The sequence below is a fragment of the Dendroctonus ponderosae genome, unplaced genomic scaffold (assembly GCF_020466585.1).
Source record: "Dendroctonus ponderosae isolate FM_Combo_2020 unplaced genomic scaffold, Dpon_F_20191213v2 Dpon_F_20191213_187, whole genome shotgun sequence".
Classification (NCBI taxonomy): Eukaryota; Metazoa; Arthropoda; class Insecta; order Coleoptera; family Curculionidae; genus Dendroctonus; species Dendroctonus ponderosae.
The window spans coordinates 1,388-21,116 of record NW_026018029.1 but is presented as its reverse complement, the minus strand read 5'-3'; the positions used below and the strand labels follow the sequence as shown (position 1 = coordinate 21,116).

Sequence of the window (19,729 nt, the reverse complement as noted above, 5' to 3'; positions counted from 1 at the left end):
ACTTCGTTAAAAAAGATGAACTAATTAATTATTTTTATACTTTAATCTGTTGTTCTTGTACTATATTAAAATACGGTTCGGTGTGCAATTATTGTCTGAACTCATTGGCTCCAACCTCGAATACCGAAACGGTTGAATGCCCAAAACAATTTGCCTATAATTTGCACAATGAACGAAGTGAACAAATGGTGGTTAACGCTATAAAAACAACTAGATAAGAAAACGAATACGCCGGAAATTAATAAGACCAAGTGAGTAGATTCAAAGAATAAAAAATATGTAACATAGCAATATAAGTAGACACTGTGCAATCCTAGTTTAAAAATAAATGAAGAGATTAGCAAATTTAACTTCAAATATAAAGTCGTCTCTAAGGAATAAAGGCATTAAATACTAAATCATGACGTCGGTTTCCTTGTAAAAACAATTACCTGACTTAGATTTAAAAAACTGAAATATTTACTTTTATTTTCTTTTGCTTATTTCTAACTGTCTAGATAAAAAAAATGCACTGGAGAATTCCTACATAATCATTAGTTACTAATTTTCTTATAATTTTTATATTCTTATTTCATTATTGGCAAAAACTTTATAATTCGCTGAAGGCTTGAAAGACCGGAAATTGCTTTATTGTTCATCGAGTTCAGTTGCAACATATTTCCAATTTTCAACTCATCTATAAGTAAAAGCTTTCAATTCCGTCGTGATTTGCAGTAAAATAATAGTTCTGAGGCTCAATAAATCATCGGAATACACGACGCATATTTGCTGCTCCCAGCTTAAACCGATTATTTACTGTACAGGTTTATAGGTTAAATGATTAAATATTGATAACATTTGCTCAGGCTACTTATTTTTTTATTATTTGAATATTATAAATTATAACAACGGTTATTTTAAACTTCTCCTGTGTAGAATCCTCTTTCCTTTTGGCCAATGTCAACATATTCCGGTTCGGAAAGCTCTTAACTGCGGTACCTCTCGACACGTAACTAAACGTTTCATCCGAGATGGCTTTTAAGTGTGGCTTTCCTCAATGTGTTGAGTTATTATGCGCCTCATATCTCAAATTACATAATTTAACTTTACATACAAAGCACATGAGCTGCGCTTCGCCACATAAGAGTACAGATCCGACATTTTAAGCTCGAATAAAGGAGCTTTAATAGAATCATAAACTTTGATGCAATATGCTTGTAACGCGTTGTGACTTTGGCGACTAAGGACAGTATCATTTTGGTATAGTCCTGACAAAGTTTTGATTTAGCGAAAATATTCTTAGTCGCACTGCTTTTAATTTAAATTCCGTTGTAAAAATTTCGGTTGCGTTAAGTTTTTGGCTTCCTATTTCGGTGTGATTTTTCGCCGAAAAAATTTCCTGCGTTGCCGCTTCTTTTCTTTTTTAAAGTGTACTTAAGCTCTTTTCCTAAATCCTTAAGGGTTGAAGATTAAAGGTGTTTGAACGTATTTACTTTACTTAATTTCTTCTCCTTTCAAATTAGTTTTTAAATTTTCGTTTATTTTAAATAAGTAAAAGCGACCATGAGAGGTTCAGTGGCACGCGATTTTTTCAATTTTTTGAAATAATCTAAAACGTTGCTGTAACGTAAGTTTGAAGGCGTTTTAGAACCTTCATCATGCACGAATATACGAGGGTCGTTTGGTAAGTCAGTGACTTTTTGAATTTCCCGCGGAGTAACTTTAAATTCAACATTATTCCCGTCAACTGTTGTCTGTAAAATATTTCATTCAAAAAGTCACTGACTTATAAAACTACCTCGCCTAACATGTCTCACGAAGAATCTTGAGTTATACCGAAAAAATGGTCTATAATAAAACAAATGACTAAAAATACTAAAAACATAGACTAAATTACAGTGTCATATGCAAGAAAACTGATAGCAAAAATATCTTTGGGCTTGTACACTTGCGGCGTGAATCACTAATCAATCTTTAGAAAAAAATGGGTAGGATGGAAAAAGTGTCCAAAGCCTTTGTGGTAGTTTCATCGTGCGTTAGAAGTGTAGTGTCGTCGGCGCATTGTAATGTGTACTATCCTTTGTTAAATTACTGTTAATCTGAATGTTTGGGTTTCAAAACGTGGTTGTAAATGTCATGACAGAAGATATTGCAAAAAAGGGGGAGAGTGGTCATCTTTGAGGAGGCATTTTTCAAGACGGAAGCAAAAGTGAAACGTCTTGCCAATGCGCACTTCAATTTATAGGTTTCTTTTGCTATGAATTATAGAATTCAGCAATTCAAATTCGCAAAGTCCTTTAATGTCCTTCCTTGTTCCAAGCACTACCAACAGTTTTGCGGTTTTTCGTTCGTTCAAATGCGTTGTTTGTATATTATTTGTCAAGTGTATTTGTTTTCTCATCAAGTCTGATCTTTACAACATGTTCCAACACTTTACTTAGTAGAGAGGGTAATATAACAGTTCTAGTGGTTTTGTACTTTTGTAATATTTAGTTAATTTTTTTGGCATGCGTATGACTGTACTCTTTTCTACTTATCGGGAACTCTCTTGTTTATATTTAATTGATTCATTTGATAATGGAGTTAAGTTTTTAAGGAATTTTCTTTTCAAGCTATTATGTACTATTTTAATCCCAAATGTTTAATTAAAGCACAAACATAATTAAAACTGTAGTTAATATTTTCATTGTTCATATTACACACCATTACATATTTTTAATGACATCGCTTTTAAGAGAATATCTTGAGCTATTACTCACTCGTGTTACCACCGCCGGTGTTACAAAAATTACCTTCCTCAAAATAACATAACAGTATTTTCAATTTGAAAGCGTCTCTAAAAAAGGGGGGCAAAACTTATCAGCTTGTAACTGAATATTGACATTTTAAAAACGTGCTGTTGTAATTTTGCACGTTATGAAATAACTTTCTTCGAATTAAAAATAAACTCTATTAGAACAGCTCAGCTTCAGCTCATTAGCTCTTCAAATCGCTGAGTAAAAAACTTAATGACTCATTATGCCGTTACTGTCTTCCAATTAGCATTTTTTTAAATCCAAAAGCTGCATTTCTTTTAAGTCATTTGATCTACCAATTTTGCATACGGGTTGTTGATGAACTTTGCTGATTAAAGCTAACAAAAATGTTAAGAGTTTTGATGGGCAAAATTTTATCTCTTAAAAAGTCGTTAGCGAATGTGCTGGGCTTTTGTGTGAATTTTCGGTTCATATTAAATTAGGGCCTTTTCATGATGGAAGCGAAACGGAAACCCTTGCAATATTGGGTTGAGTTTGATTTTCCGATCCACGATTTCAGACGTCCGTCGAGTGTAAATGTCATTCGGGACCGCCTATAAATGTTTGGGAAGTGTAGGCTGAAATTTCCTTGCTTCGAGACGCCGGGTAGTAAACACATGGGCCTGAAATAAATAAAATTCACTTATAAAAATTTGAAGCCATAAACCCGAACAGCTTCTGCAAACACTCTTAAACAAACTTTTGCTTGTGAGTTCACCAGTTCAGAGCCAATTAGTTTGAGATGGTCAATTATGATTCGAAGCTGTAAAAACATTTCCCAAAATGGAATTAAAATCCCATCAAATTAAAAAGCAATTGGGACATTTTTGGGCCAGTTTGCATTTATCTTTGAATTCATATTCTTGGAGACTCCCTTATTTCCGTCCTGGGAGGACGAAAATTAAATCTCACCCAGGATGTTAATGCTGCGAAGCCCCGGTTTGGTAATATAAAAATCCCTACATTATTCAGTCATGAGGCAACGATGTAATTTCCAATAAAATTAAACAAATTTGATTAAAAATTTCAAACTGTATTAATTATAAATTTGAATGAAAAAATTTCGTCGAGTTTTAATATGGGCTGAAGAAAACATCTCAAACGGGCTTAAATATTTATGAAACGTGCTTTTTGGCATTCACTCCCTATATTTATTTATTTAATTTTATAGCCACGAATACGATTTGATTCTTGAGTCTGATTTTAAATTTTCAGCTTTCGGTCCTAAGAGCTTCTTAATCGATTAATCGATCGAATAACATAAGAACAATTATCAACAATGTTGCAAGAGCAACAAACCAAACAAAAATGGCATTTTCAGGAAACAATTTTTACTCTTTTATCAGTATTTTATGAAAAGTAGGAAAAATTTGGTGGCTATAAAGCTGGTGAGAATTATTTTCACGATAGTATTGGCTGCCCTGCCGAATTTCATATTAGAGCTCAAGTGGAACTAGTAGAATCTCACGCATGTGATCATTTTCCGAAGAAAATTTTGGATGTTTACAACTAAATTTATAATTTTAACCTGATTTTTCGAGAGCAAAAACATCAACGTTATGAGAAGTCTGGTGATAGTTGTAAGCAGGCAAATAAACATACAATTCTGTTTTCAGAAAGAATCAAAATTGCGAACTATTTCTAAAAACAAATGGGTTTGTTGCAATGGAATATTTTCTGTTAGAAGTTCTGAGTAATGGAAGAACACTCAAATTAACTAAAGTTTATAATATCTGTGGAAGTTTAAGTGTACATATGAGACACACATATAAATTTAATGCTTGTTAATTTTACTTGCCTTCGAAGGTGAATCAAAATAAAACAAATTTTTCCACTTAATATGTAAGGGGCTTGCATGAATGACAAGGAAAATATAGATACTCCCCAAAAATATACGGGGACGTTTGAGAAAACAATTTATATCACTTTATTAGACATAATTTGCAAATTATTTGGATGTTTGATCAACTTCAGCTAATAGAATTTCAACTCTTAATTTGATTTTAAATTATAAAAACAGTAGAAACATTTTGCCCTTCTAAGTCACTCTCCTGATAGAAAAATTCCTTATTGCCAAGAGTGATTACCTGGACTAGGAGTTTTTCCAAATTTTCGACTCTCGTTCGTCGATCCATTCAGTCTGCTGTGTCTGCTTCCGCCATTTCTGCTCATGCTTGTACTTTGTCTATGAAGCCTGCAAGTAAAAAAATATATAAAAATATGAAAAAATACTTTGATGTTGACGAAATGAAAGATGCTTTTGGTAAATTCTAGAAGCTATTATTTTGTCGCAAAAACCTTTTTTTCAAGACTTTCGAAATCTATTTTCAACATACCGTAAAAATACGGTGAAAGGTTTCACGTGACACAATTTATTTTTGCCCCACTTAAAGGTACATTGTATATCTCAGTTTGAAAATATTATATTTTATTTCCGCAAAGCAGAACATATTATATTAATCTAGTTGGTTCAAATAGCGTCCTGTTATTTATTGCTTCCCCATATTTTATTATTAAAACATAAATATTTATAACTATTTATATTTCATTGGAAACTTTCATTCTTGGATGGTCCTAGAGGTTAATTTAAATTTAACGATTAGGTAATAAGGAATTTATAGTTGTAAACCATGTTTACTGTGTCAAATAATGGGTTGAAAAAAAACACAAAGTTTAACATACACGTGTAGTTTTTCGTCAATATTTTACATAAATTTCAAAATGGTCGAGAATAATTTCATTCAGCTCACGAATTAAGAAAGAAAATTCCTAACAAACAAGTTTAAAATTGAGATTATACACGCAAACAAAAACTTCGAAAAACGATATATTTATCATAATTTTTAAGAGTATGATACACTGTTTTTTACGAAATGTGGACTTGTCATGGCCACAGGCCACTTGAACAAGAAACTATTATTTTCTAATAACAAGTTTTGACTCAAAACTAGCTTAATACCAAATATTATTGCATTGCATTCCACTCCTACTCACTGATTATTTATAGTGAACGCACATTTAAGTTCAAAGCAAATCATAATAACTCAACAACAACGGTTTAATCGAATTAATTTTTTGATTGATTGAGTTACACTATATTACAATTGATTACCAACTGAACTAATTGAACTGTAAACCACGTGCATTACATTAATTAATTCAATTGTTATAAATGTGGATTGTCCATTAAACATTTGAACAACCAAATATTGTTGTTATAAAATAATAAATAACTTCGTAGTCCGGATTATTGCTACATTAGGTATTCTTTTGGAAGATAAAATATTGCTGATGTTCTGAATCACTATTACAAGTAAGTAATCACAAATAAAATTAGCAAACTTTCCCGAGCTAATCAGTGTTGGAAAATAATAGGGAGACTCTGCTTGACAATCTTGCCCCGAATATTTACATTCCAGATCAACATTTCCCTTTTTCGGGAGCCCAAATATTCGGAGAATATATCTAAATTACGTTCAATCTAAGCGTTACAGAGCAAAAACGCCTAAAATAAACTCGGGAGTTTCTTATGTTTTATTGGAGTGCTTGTGAAACTTTCCAGTTCAGCTTTATAAATAATGCTGTTTAAGCAGCCTTTTTGGAATTGAATAAATACTGATGTCAACACGTTTCGTAAATTCGTGTGGTAATGTAACAACAGCAAATATGTGAATATACTCTTATTCATAGATGTAAATTAAATATAACTGTCGAAGTAAACAGATTGTAGCGATTTCCCGAACGAAAACCCGCAGAAAAAGACAATCCCTAAACAATTCGTGACCGAGGAAAACTAACCCTATAAGCTCCAAGGGATGAAAAAGAAAAACATTTCCTACAAAAACTTAGCGAAATTAGTTGCTTGTCTTTCTACGTAAATTGTCTATAGGAATTATAGGAGAAACTTTTTTCGTTGAAAAGTAATTGCGAAACTGGCAAATAAAAAATTGGATATTGATATTGATATTAAATTGTGGAATGTATGGAATGTAACCCAAACTAACCCAAATAACCAAAAATCCGCTTGCTTTAGGGTTACATTGCTTAAAGACAAATACAGTATCAATTAAAATTAAAATTTATTGTAAAGAGTTAAAATAGAATAGTACTTCCTAAGTTTAGCATTTTTCCATATTCCTATATACAGGGTGATTCAACAATAAAACAAATAGAACGGAAACACTGCGTTTTCAGCATACTTCACGCAATATGGTGGTCATTCGCGTAAACATGATTTAGTCTAAAGCTTGTCTCTAGTTAAATTTGTCAGATTATCAACACAGTGAATAGTTTACATCCTATATATTTCACATACAGGGTGGTAACCGATTTAGGTGGAAATTATTACTCGAGTCTTTTAGTACTTTTCAATCTAAAATGGCCCTTTTAATGAAAATACTGAAAATATTTGCCTTTTTGTACATTTGTAAAGAAAATACATTACATAAAATAATATTTTATTTTCTGGTTGCGATTCGTAGCAATCTCCTAAAACGTTGAAACCAATTGAGTTTTACAATATCTTTTAAGCATCCTCTAGAATATCGTCTACTTTCCACAATATCAGAATTCCTTCGTGCGTGAATCCTCGCTTTTATATTTACCGTTCGAACTCCGCCTCGCTACAGGGAAATGCAATAGTCGATAATTTAAAGACTTTTCGCCAGAATTCGCGCACATCAAAGCGAATTGGATGTAGTGTTATTGTAATAGCCTCTTCGTTTTTAAGGAAAATTGGTCACCGGCAGTGAAAAGCCATACATGTTTTTTTCTTCTTCTTTGAACTGTTTAGAATAAAAGAAACCACTTTTCCTGTTCCTCCAATTTATCGGATATTGAGTAGGCTGGTTTATTCGAGGGGCTTCACGGTAAATAATATAAGGTATCATATATTCATAAAAAATATGAAGATTTATGAGTCAAATGTTACTTTTGTCGAATCCTCTGGAAAAGTTGAGTTTCTGAGGATTTTGGATCAAATTAATTGTGAGCACACTTATTATCGTTATTATTATTATATTAACATTATCGTCAAAGCACAGTTCTTAAGAAGTTTTAAAAATTATTTTGATTTTTAATTGTTGATAAATTACATTCGTTCTTAGTATTGGTTGACCTAAGTGCGGAAATTTTATTTTTCTCTCTAAAGTACCAATTTACTTTTCACGAGAGCCACGAGAGCAGTCGATAAGTGTATTATCGTTGAAATAGAAATGGGAAAAGAATGTTGTGATTAAAATAACTTTTTATATTATTCCATACCTTAAGAATCGAGYATTTAACTACATGAATTTTTTATTTGGAAATAGTGTGTAAAACCATAACAGTTTGTTTTACTGTTTCCTGCTACGATTAGATGCTATCAATTTATCGAAATGGATTAGTTTGGGTTCCTTCCGATTTTTTCCCGTAAAAATCTCCTAATAAAGACCGAAACTTTTGTATTAGATKCGGGCTATTTACTGYTCAACAAGGAAAAATARAAGAAAAAAATAGCATCTTGTGTGWACAGGATTTATTATCTTCTTGGACAGCTTTAATATACTTTTATAGTGGGAAACACGAAACCGGTTAGCGAGCCCAAAATGTTTGTTTTCACTTAAGTGTCGCAACAAARCAGGGCGGTTTAATAAAGAAATATACAATTTTTTTTGTTTGCACTATAATTTACCTAATATGTTGTTATAAAAAAGCTGATGTTCCGTTATAAAAAACCTTACACCATTCCATAATATGAGTACGCGGAGTTTTGTATGATTTTCCTTGGTTTATGAACTAATTTTAAATTATGATTAACAGGGTGTAAATGATTAAAATGTTCAACTGTTTCTACTTGTCTCTCGAAAGCAGCTTGAAGAATGGAAAAAATAAATTCAGATTTTAGCTTCTGGCTCGTTCACATTGGATAGTCAGACGTAATTAGGTCATTTCACTTTGCTTATTGTTGATTATGTCACATGCACTGGATCAAAAAATAAAAAATACACGGCACGTGATAAAAAATTTATACAAAGCTGTTGATATTGAGATTTATTGGCACCGTTCAATATTACGTTCGTAATAGGAAGAGTTGCTTCCACATGCGATAAAAGTATTTTTCCAAGCGGAAAAATATTGTCAGATACCGTAAAATGCTCACATTTTCATTCAATGCAAATGTGGCAAGCAACATATATTTGACAAAAATATATAAAGATAGACGTTTAAATAGAAGATAGTTTTCCATTAATTTACCGTGAGGCAGTAGTATGATATTTATTGCATTCTGASTGATAAATACAWTCTAAGAAGTGAGGTTTCTTTATACAGWAAGTGAAATTTTTTAAATTTTATTTGTGACAGGTACTTATTGCTGGTTCACTCACAATTTATTCCATTGAAAATCAACAACAATTGATTCCATTTTTCCTGTCGATCTAAAGCACTAGAAATATCCACGAAATTAAATCCAGTTCTGGTGACACTTTCTTTTAGCGCATTTTYCCAATTTTAAATCAGACGATATAAATTATAGAATTTCCCGGCATTTCGCCCACGTCCTCGGAGGATTCTAAAGGTCTGGGTCAAAAATGCACAAAAATAGCAAACTGGAACGACAGCCAGATGAATTATGGTGCCCGGGCGCATTTTTCGCATCCCTTTTTGAAACTGCATGTTAATATTCTTTTTGTTATTATGTAAGGATATTTATCAATTCCTTTCAAAGTGTTTTTATTTTCTATTTATTCTCTGCTAGAGACAAGATTTTTCAATTCATTGACTTTCTTTCTATAAGGTTGTTTTTATGCCACAAATAGCAAAGCGGAAATTTGAAGCAAATAGAACTTTCAATCATACACACATAATAGGTCTGGGTAACAATGTGAATTGCGCTTTTGAGTTGCTGCCGCCTCCGAAGTCCTTTCTCCGGATCTTTTCTTTTTTTGCCTTTTCACGGTCGTGTCGTTGTTAATATCGTTGTTGTCAAATATTTTTTTAAATATTAACCCATTGGGTTGGGTTTAAAAAATTAATTTTCGAAAATATAGTTGGAAGATGTTCTTCAAAACTAAGTCAAAGATCGTTGAGTTCCGCAGAAAGATAGAAGTAGAGTAGCATTTATTCATGTATTTGCTTAATGAGTACCTACATATTTGAAAAGCGTAAATTGGATCTCAATTGGAAATCGGATAAAATTACGTAATAATCGCAGAAAATTCTTCAATTAATAACTGATGTAAACTAATAATACGAATACTATCAGACTTTTGATATTAGATATTCGATTGTCTGCAACCACGTAGATGTTGCTATTAAGCTGGAATAAAGCCAATTTCACAAGAAAGAAAAACTGTGAAATTGCGCTTTGGCAGCAGAATGTATTCAAATCGTCTCAAACCTTTGTGAGCGCTTCGTTGCCTCAAGACAATTTGTTGCGTTCATTGAATAAACATATATGGAAATAGCTCGACGGAAATAAAAATACTAAAGATTTTATTTAAATTAGAATCAATTTCTATTAAAAATGTTATTGATTTGAATGTTCGCATCCTTCATGCTGAAGCGTGTTAGAAAAATTTACATTAAAAACTATTTTAGAATAATTTCTGTAAATCTGCCCTTTCCAAACCTGAAAACTTAAAAAATAAAATTTATAGCTTGGAAATCGGTTGTCACGAACCCACTAATTAGTATGATAATTTAATTGGCAGGCTAGTTATAAAAATAAACCTATTTGCTCTATATGTGTTAAGGATCTGCAGATACTTCAGCATATATTAGGATAGTGATCAAACATTTTTAAATGTATCTTACTACCAAATCCATTTTAATAAAACTGCTACTTTTAATTATTGAAACGGCTGACTCCAATAAATGGCGCAAATTTCAGTAAAATTTTCAATTTCAAAACAAAACTAATTGTTGACAAAATGTGACGAACGCTTAATCGCATGAACATTTATAAAATTATTTAAACTTTCCGATTAAATATTTGAAAATAATTTCAGATATAATTCAAAATTTCATAATTTGGTTTACGTGAAGCTGTTTGATATTCAAAAATATCAAAAAATGTCATATATAACACTATACAGAGTGTTTGGTTCTTCATAGATTTTACACATTCCTGTCACACAGCTCCCTCTTTATTTTCATTGTTTGTTCTTACTACCTTTGATTCTTTAGTGTTCATATTTAATATCTATGTGCTAAACGAACGTTGAGAGCAGAAGTAAAATTTGAAACTTCTTACTACTAAAAGTAAAATAAGGCCGACTTCTTGTCAAGTGCACGTGGAAATTCTTGGACAATCAGGCATAATGCAACATCATGGAAATGTGGAATTAGGACTTTTGGATTAAGCCGTACTAGGTTTACTTCGCAGCAGAAACTATTCTAATTCCAACTAAGGCAAGATAGAAAAGTTTATAATATACTTCGACTGAAACTAGTTAAAGTTACAAGACGCTTAAAGGCTCAGCAGAAGGTAGCTTTCTGAAACTGGTATAAATATGGGAAACTTAATAATCCGAGGTGATAATATAAGTGCTATGAATTTGATAAAATATCATCCGGCTAAATGTAGATTTTTTCCACTTTGCTCGTTGCAGAGCGAGTATTGTTGTTTATGGCAGGGGTGCACTTAAAAGCACTTTAAAAGCCTCATTATTTATTCAAGCCCAAGAAGGATTTCTGCTTGGCACATAGGCCAGGAAAACGGCAAGATAAAGAATCCAGGACTGATAAAAAAAATTGTGCGAAAGTTGTTGAACAGACGTTCGACGAAAAGTGATTTTCATATCTTGAGAGAGTCAGATATTTTAAGAGTAAAGATAATGGGATGATAAACATATATATATATGTCTTATATCTCTCCAGGAAAATGCCGACATATTTAGGGTCACTTTAATTGCGTTCAATTCATTTGGATATTTATTAGCATTTTCAGGAGTATTTGCAATTGCAATACATGCACAATTGCATTGGTTATAGAAGTTTCTTCCAACAACATAATATTTACAGTTTGAAAGCATGTTGATTTTCGCATGATATTGGTGGGTATTTAGTATTTCGCATTTCGTCTCTATTACCGTTACTTTATTAAAGAATCAGTAGTAATTGCGAAAATATTACAAGGCAAATAGCTTATTTTTGGTTATTAATTGACTAAGGAAAGTGATGTGAAATCACTCTACATAAGCATTAGAAAATAAATGCAGGGTAGGAGAAAGCCAAACTGATAAACAAACAGCAACTTCTAGAGGTAATTATCAATGAATGTAACATTACGCGTCTTATTCCAAAATGACTCCAAAGGGAAATACACACCATTGAAGAACGTTCGTTTATTTAGTTTAGTTAGATTTTAACTCTATTTTCCATATGTTTAACATTGTTTTATTTTTATGGATAAAAGCTAGAAGTGTAGAGTATTCCAAGGTGCGCGTCAAAATATTATAAAGGCCTAAAATAATACTTTTGCCAACGGAACGCTTCTGCGGTCCGCAGTGGAGTGCTTTTCAAAAGCGAGTTGATATTGTTAAAAACTTTTCCTCCTCGGGTATTTGTTCGAAATTATTCAGCCATCACACAATGCCATTTCATAGCTAATTCTTAAATTTAATAATCAAAAAAAGTTTTCAAATGCTTCACTTACCTAAAGCTTCTCTCTCCATTCGATGCGAAACTGTCCTCATGGGTGCCATCCGGTGATTCGCGCCCAGGAAAGAACAGCGAATTATGGCAAAACAGGAACAAGAAAAGTCTTTGAAATTTTTCACCAAAGATCACATAAATCACAAAGTTCACACTGCTGTTTATCGTCACCAATAAATTGCTGAGATTTATCATCATGTTTAGATCGAATACATCTTCGGTGGGTATTTTGAAAGTTTCCACAATGTTGATTACCATCGGTAAGAGATTACAGACGAAAAATACGGCCACGACACACATCAACATTGTGGCGAGACCAATTTCTCGCTGTTGAAGACGGGATAGTCGTTGTCGTTCTCGATTTGCCTTCAGCACCTGAAAATAACAAGTATATTGTTTTAGAAAAATATATGTTATTTAAGACTAGTTAATAATATGATTCAATATTGAGCAGGAAAAAAATGCTACTTTTGAAGGAAAAACCATTTGGAATCATTCTCGATTTAATCCAGGCAAACAATTTAATTATTTTCTTTAGAAAAATTATTTTAATTGTTTTGATAGACTGTCACTTTTGTTGTTTTCATTCCATTATAATATGGCTAAATAACTATAACATTGCAATATCTACTGCAATTTGCGAAATTCGGTTTTTAACACAGCTTTTTACTGGCATAAAAATTGGGAAGTTGATTAAAGAAAATCTCATAATCTTACTTTTCCCTTTGATTCTTAAGTGCAATTATATTTAGTTTCGTTTCCTTACTTTGCAAGACCGCTTGCATCTGAATAGGGATAATGAAGTCGTTACGTCTTACTTTACGCTTAAAATTACTGTAATGGATGTTGATTATACAGTTTGCGCTGTTATTTTAGCAGGAATAATAATTACTTTTCATGCGAATGAATAGTGATATAAAATAGCCAGATTAGGTTACTGATTGTTTGCTCTGTAAAGAAGTGCAGTTTAGAAAAAAACGTTTTCGAACAGATTAGTTGCTGCCACATCTGTCTTTCCCATGAACTTAACTCGATTTCAACAGCTCTAAGGTCATCAATTAATTAGAATAGAATAGATTTTTTTTACTTTGAGGTCTCATTTTTAAGATATTTGATCTCCAAAATGGCGACAAGTATTAGTTCTTGTTGTTTTTCTTTAAAACGGTGAAATATGGAAAATTCAATTTTGGTACTATACAGATTATAAGGTAATTGAGTGCCATTCTAGCATTCATGGTAGTGTTTTGTAGTTCAGTTTACTTTTATACAGAATAGAAATGTGGAACCCCTACTTTTGTTTTGTTCAGAACTTTTTTGTGTGCAATTGAACTTTTATCAACATATATTTTTTGAATTATTACATGTTATTTATCCACTTTTTTATCTCTTATGGTTTTTTCGTAAGGGCACTAGTTTGCTCCCTCATCCCATCTTCGTTATTTCTTTCCTTTGCGTGCTCTGCCTTTTATACAGGGTGTCCCGTAAGCACATGATCAAAAGGATACTGCGATAATCTTTGCATCGAAAGACGCAATCTGACCTAACTTTTATTAACAAAAAATGTCTGCCTCCTCTGCTATTGATGGTCAAAGTTCTTAAAAAAGTACCTTTTTTGAAACATTGGGAGAATGGTAGAATGTATTTTAGTGAAACTCGCTGTGAATTTGTTCGCATGTTAGACTCATATTTTGATGAAACAATGGAATTCATCCGTTTTGGACAAGTGGTGAATTCTTGAATGTCGTGCTACAAAAACTCCCAGAACTTGGTGGATGAAGTCAACTTATTTTTTTTTTGGTTGATGGCACTAATCATTTATTCACAATTTTGTGTTCTTTGCAAAATCCTGTAGCATTTATAGTTTTTGCGAAAAAAATATTTCTGTTTTCTTGCCACTTGATAATGCTAGACATTAATTTTCATCCACTGAAAGTTGATCAACTGTCAGATATCGCATATGTTAAACCGGCAACGACGATTTGTACAGTGATTAATCTGAATCTATTCATGTATGGTAAAAAGTCCATGCTTTATGCCGTTTCATGCAAACCCTTTTTAATCCGCCACAAGGGATTTTAATCATGGTCTATTGAGCACGACTGTTGAATGAAATTAAGTTAACTGCTCCAGAATGATTAATTAAATGAGTTTTCACACCGAGAGTCTGATGGAAGATTGAATAAATAAGATAATAACATCAGCGGGAAATCAAATGCGGCGACGCTTTCATGCAAGAGAAATAAGTGTGTCGAGAAAACCAAAATACTTTCAGAAAAGGTTAATGGCTGAAAAAATTCAGTTCATTCAGCTTTATTTTATTATTGTTTACAAAAATCTTTGATGTTGGACATGTTTTAGCATACCTTTGACCTTAAAATAAAGTCTGTAACGAAAAAAGCCCTCTACGGCTTGTTTACTGCGTCCCGGGCAAACTTATTCGTGTTAAATGAATAAAATGAAAACACCCTGCATATGAAACCCACACAATATTTTAACATTAAGCTTCATCTCTATGGAAATGAAGCAAAAGGAGTAAAAGTTAGCATTGCACCCAAAATTAAAAAAGAACTGACAAAGTATTGTCCGTAGCGAAATATGCATTGTATATTACATACGGGAAAGTTCTTGTTCAATTATAATGAGTGAAAAATCTGTGTGGGTTTACACCGAACCTATATCGTATTATGAATTGTTTCCAAATCTAAATGCTACGTTTTTTTTTCATAACGGTGCTATTTGTGTATGTTAAGATTTTTTAGCTTGAAAAACAACTTGAAAAAGTTTATTAAACGACGAAGTTATGCCAAACCAGATAGAGTCAAAGTCAAGACCGTCTTGAGACCATTATAAGAAAAAATATTAAATAAACAAAAAGCAGTTGTTTTTAGGAGAATTTCCGTGAACTAAAAATTTTGAAAGAATTCGTGAATCTATCCACTGTTGAAGAATGACCACATCCCTACGGTCCCATTTAGCTGGGGTAGATACCAAGAAACATTTTTACTTTTCGGAGGCACAAACTTTTATCAGGCCGGAAATTAATGGTATACAGTAATACTGGCTTTTGTAAGTTATCAACGGTTATGCCTTTGTGTCGTTTTTTAAGTAAGATTGACCGAATCCAAATTCTGAAAACTTTCGGTTAGTTAAATGTCGAACATACACTCGTGCAATCGAGATTTTTTCCACTTTTGTCCATAGGAAACAATATGCTCCCTGAACATATTTGTAAATTAAAAAAAATATATATTTTTGTATTAATTTAGATAAAAGTGTGAGCGAGAGGATGTGTTTCATATACACAAACATGTGCGCGTGAAACATTTCCCTACAACGGACAATTTGAACAAGATTTTTATGACCAATATTTTGAGAAATGAATGAATAATTCCACATAATTTTTAGTTTGTTGGTTTTTAGATATGTTCGTTAAACTCACATTTATTACGTTAACACACTTGAAACACACTTGAAAGCTGTATCTAAGCTTTGAGAATGTCGGTCTTTTTATTGTTCAGGATAAACGCAATTTCATTCTGCCCCAATTTAATTTCTCGGATCCAATGTTGATTTTCCTTAAATTTTCATTAATTATTATTAGTTGGACCACAGAAAATTAATAATATATAATAATAAATAATGAACAACAAGCTAAAAGGTACGAAAACAAAAGTTTCATTCAAGTGGGAAACAGAAATATAGAATTTATTGTTGTTGGCGATTTAGTGCTGTTTTCTTCATAAAAAATACTACCAAATAGTTGTAATTAAGTAATAACAAATAATCTTAAAAGTAACATTCAGACAGTGAGTTTTAAATTATCCGAGAAAAGTAAAGGGAATAGAAAGGTAGAAAAATAACGAAGTAAAAAAAAAATACAACGAGAAATGTAAGCTTATGAGAGGAACAAAAAGTGGAACACACAACAACTAAGATTGTTTAGACACCTGTGCAAAAAGGACACATGTGAAAACCTACAATGTGTAAATCTAGGAAGAAAAAGTGGTACTAAGGCCGAAGAAGGGGAGCCTAAGGAAACCATAATATCAGTCATCTTGGAAGCAGGAAAAACTACTTGCTAAAAATGCGTTTCACCACCTCGCTATAAAAAGTTTTTCTGTCTTATCCAGAAGTATTAAAAACTATTTTTGTTTTCCGAATTTCTGTTCTTAAGTCTCTTGCGATCTTTTCGTGATTGTATTTTTCTCTACAGTACACTTTTTCCTTTCCATTCTATTATTGTCGTGGTATTCGTGTGTACATGGTTGATAACTGCTTAACTTTAAATTATATGTTAGGTTTCTTTATTTATTCTTTTAGTTCATGGGCTTCATAGCATCAAATGAAACATACAGCTAGAAGTCTTTATTAATAATATTGTATTTTCGTCCTATTTGCCATGATTATTTTACTATTAGCAGAATAGAAGCAAATCAGTCCAATCCATAACCAAATTTATTTTGATAAAAGCATATAAAATGTTGGATGACAAAGCAAACTCTAGTCGACTTTTTTCGACACTCTCAATTCGGACTGATTGTTTAGAAACTTTTGTGAGCTGGATCACAGTTTCCACTTAGCTTAATACTTCAATCTAAGCTTTTTTCGGGAAACAAAAGAGCCCGAACTAACTGAGCTGCAAGTGAAGTGTAAATCAAACAAAATCGGTCGTAATGGCGAAAGTCTATTCAAAGCTTTTCGATGCCCGACCGATTCGAAAGAATACGGACATTGAGGATATCATGTGCAACGTATATCTGGTTTAGCGCATTGCGAAGCTATATTTATGTTCTTCGGGTGTGTTGTCATTGTATTTGCAGCTGCTCTCTGCTCTTGATTATAAAAATTTACGACCTTCGTATGTCTACTCAGTTGAAAATAGAAGGAAAAAGTTTTCTGGAAGCTTTGATTTCTACTTTAGCTTGGCACTGCCCCTGAAATAATCATCTTCTTTTCAATATCAGATAAAAGTGTCAAAGTAAGAAAATCTAATAAAATATTAAGATAGATAAATAACGATTGATAAATTGAGAAGTGACATACATAGGAAGCCTATGCAGGTATATTTTTGGTATTCATTATGAAAGTCTTAGTAGATTAAAATCTCCCTCACTACCACCCAGGAAAAGGAAAATCGGGAATTGTCGGGAAAATATTTGTTATCCTGGCCAAAATGACACATTTTATTAAGAAAAATTTGAAGATTTAGTACCTCTGGGATGTAAATATGTTTATCTGTATAAATGTGGAACGTCGAATGCGTTAAACTGTCGAAACCATTTTTCAAAAACTCCACTAATCGGTATTTTATGTATTTTTCTATCTGATTAAATTCAATTCCGTTTGAAATTTAAAAGACTTAAGTGGACATAATTTGTAAGTGTCATTCCGTCTCCAATTTAATTTATTAATAACAGCGCAACATGAGCATGAAATAATTTTGAAGGCATTTCAATCCAATATTCTTATTTTTGTGTTTTCTATTTTTGACTGAAATTATTTTTCAAACCTGCCTTAACAAGTTAAATGTCGGCGTGCAGTTAACAATACTACTTTTTTGTTAACATCAATTTAATATTTAAAAAATACAAAATTAAAGCAATATCATATCTATATTTTTTAAATTATTCAAATGCAAAACCATAAATGTTTATCTCCAGATTAAATAAAATACACTTTCAAACAAAAAAGCTCATAAGTACGATTTAATTCTAAAATAGTTGCTCTCATAGTCTCAAGTGCCTGTTTTGATGATTAAATTCCATCGACCATCAATTTATGAATCTGAAAAACCTGAAATATTTAAACCGGAAAAAGCTTTGTTAATGCTGTACTTACTATTTACACGTTTAGTTATGTTATGTGGAAGTTATGAATATTTAAGCCTCTTCCGAGCATCGCTGAATAATTTTAACGTGGTTGTTGATCCAGTCGCATTAGTTCAGGTTTACACTACATCAACAAATCAATAGCCATTCTACATTAGCATTATTATCGATGTGAATTCTTATTTTCACCACTGAAATACACTGTCTGAAGAATTATTTTAAATCATGATAAATTCAGGACGATAATTACCGGGCCCTTCAGACGGAAAATTTGAATTTATTATTAATATCCGGTAATATAATACCTGTTCGTAATTTCTCCCGAAAAATTTGTTATTCTGCTTTTGTTGTGCTCTCCACATTTTCGGCGTGTGCTGAATTATTCAAGAGGAGTCGTATTTTGGTGCAATACCAAGTAGAAGGTTCGGTCCACTTGACTTGGAAATATAACCCAAACAAGCCTGATTTCAGTGAAAAATATGTATTTGAGTATGATTGTGAGCTCAGCTTGAAATATATGTACTATTTTGAGTAGAATTAAATGTTCTGTAAATACATCTTGAATGCGGCACGCAGATTCGAATATAATTTATCGGAGAATAATATTTGTGTAAATAAATAGATGCGAGTGGTTTTATTCAATTGTATGGGACAAGTCAAAATACTTCAATTTTGAAATTTATTGCTTGACGACACAAAAGCCTGGATGGTCGGGATATTGTGTTGTGTGTACTTGTATAGTCTAGCTTTATTTTATTTTTTAATTTTAGTGCCGATTTTAATTAAGTTTTTTCCATCAATATTAGCATAACTTTAATCTATAATATCCGCTACTCGGCACGGTTTCATTCGCTCTTTAGAAGGGGATTAAGGTTTGAATATGCATTGCGATTATCTATTCCATCGACGCGACCACTAACATAATTATRTTTGAATATTTGCAAATTTWCTATATGCATTTTTTTAAATTATAAATCTCTCCGGATCGGTATTTTAGGGATTGCGGATTGTGTGGGGTTCCAACGAACTAAAACTAAAACTAAACCTGTTTGTTCACCTTTCATGTGTATCGTTTTAACGCAGCCAAAGTGTGATATTTGGTAGTTGAATCATCGTTGGGKATAATTAATATAATAAAYATATTRTTTATTACACAGTTTAATCATTAATTCATTCATYCATYCAGCCSATCYTCGTCCACTCCTGAACGTAGAYMTCTTCCAATTGTCTCCAGTGTAGTCGATCTTGGTCGGTTTGGATCCAGTTTTTCCCGGCGYGTCTSTGGATGTYKTCCATACWCCTCGTCTGGGGTCGCTCAACACTTCTTTCTGCTTTCTTTGCTTTCTAATTCTTTTGCTTTCTAATTGATTTCTAATTGCTTTCTAATTCCTTGCTTTCYAATGTCGCCATTGGACGATGGCCTTGGTCCACTTGACATCGTTTTCAATCCGTAACTTTATTTTATGGCCTAGGTACACATATTCATCCACT

General features: G+C 32.3%; 1 protein-coding gene across 1 annotated transcript; it reads right to left on the bottom strand.

The window, feature by feature from the left end:
* Positions 1 to 1,434: 1,434 nt before the first annotated feature.
* LOC125503309 (FMRFamide receptor-like) lies at positions 1,435 to 12,785 on the bottom strand (the record flags this gene model as incomplete). The annotated part of the gene is given in 3 exon segments (XM_048663385.1): positions 1,435 to 3,397; positions 4,862 to 4,968; positions 12,412 to 12,785. Coding segments are annotated over 3 exon segments (564 nt in total), but the record flags the coding sequence as incomplete, so codon positions are not given.
* Between the last annotated feature and the right edge of the window lie 6,944 nt (positions 12,786 to 19,729).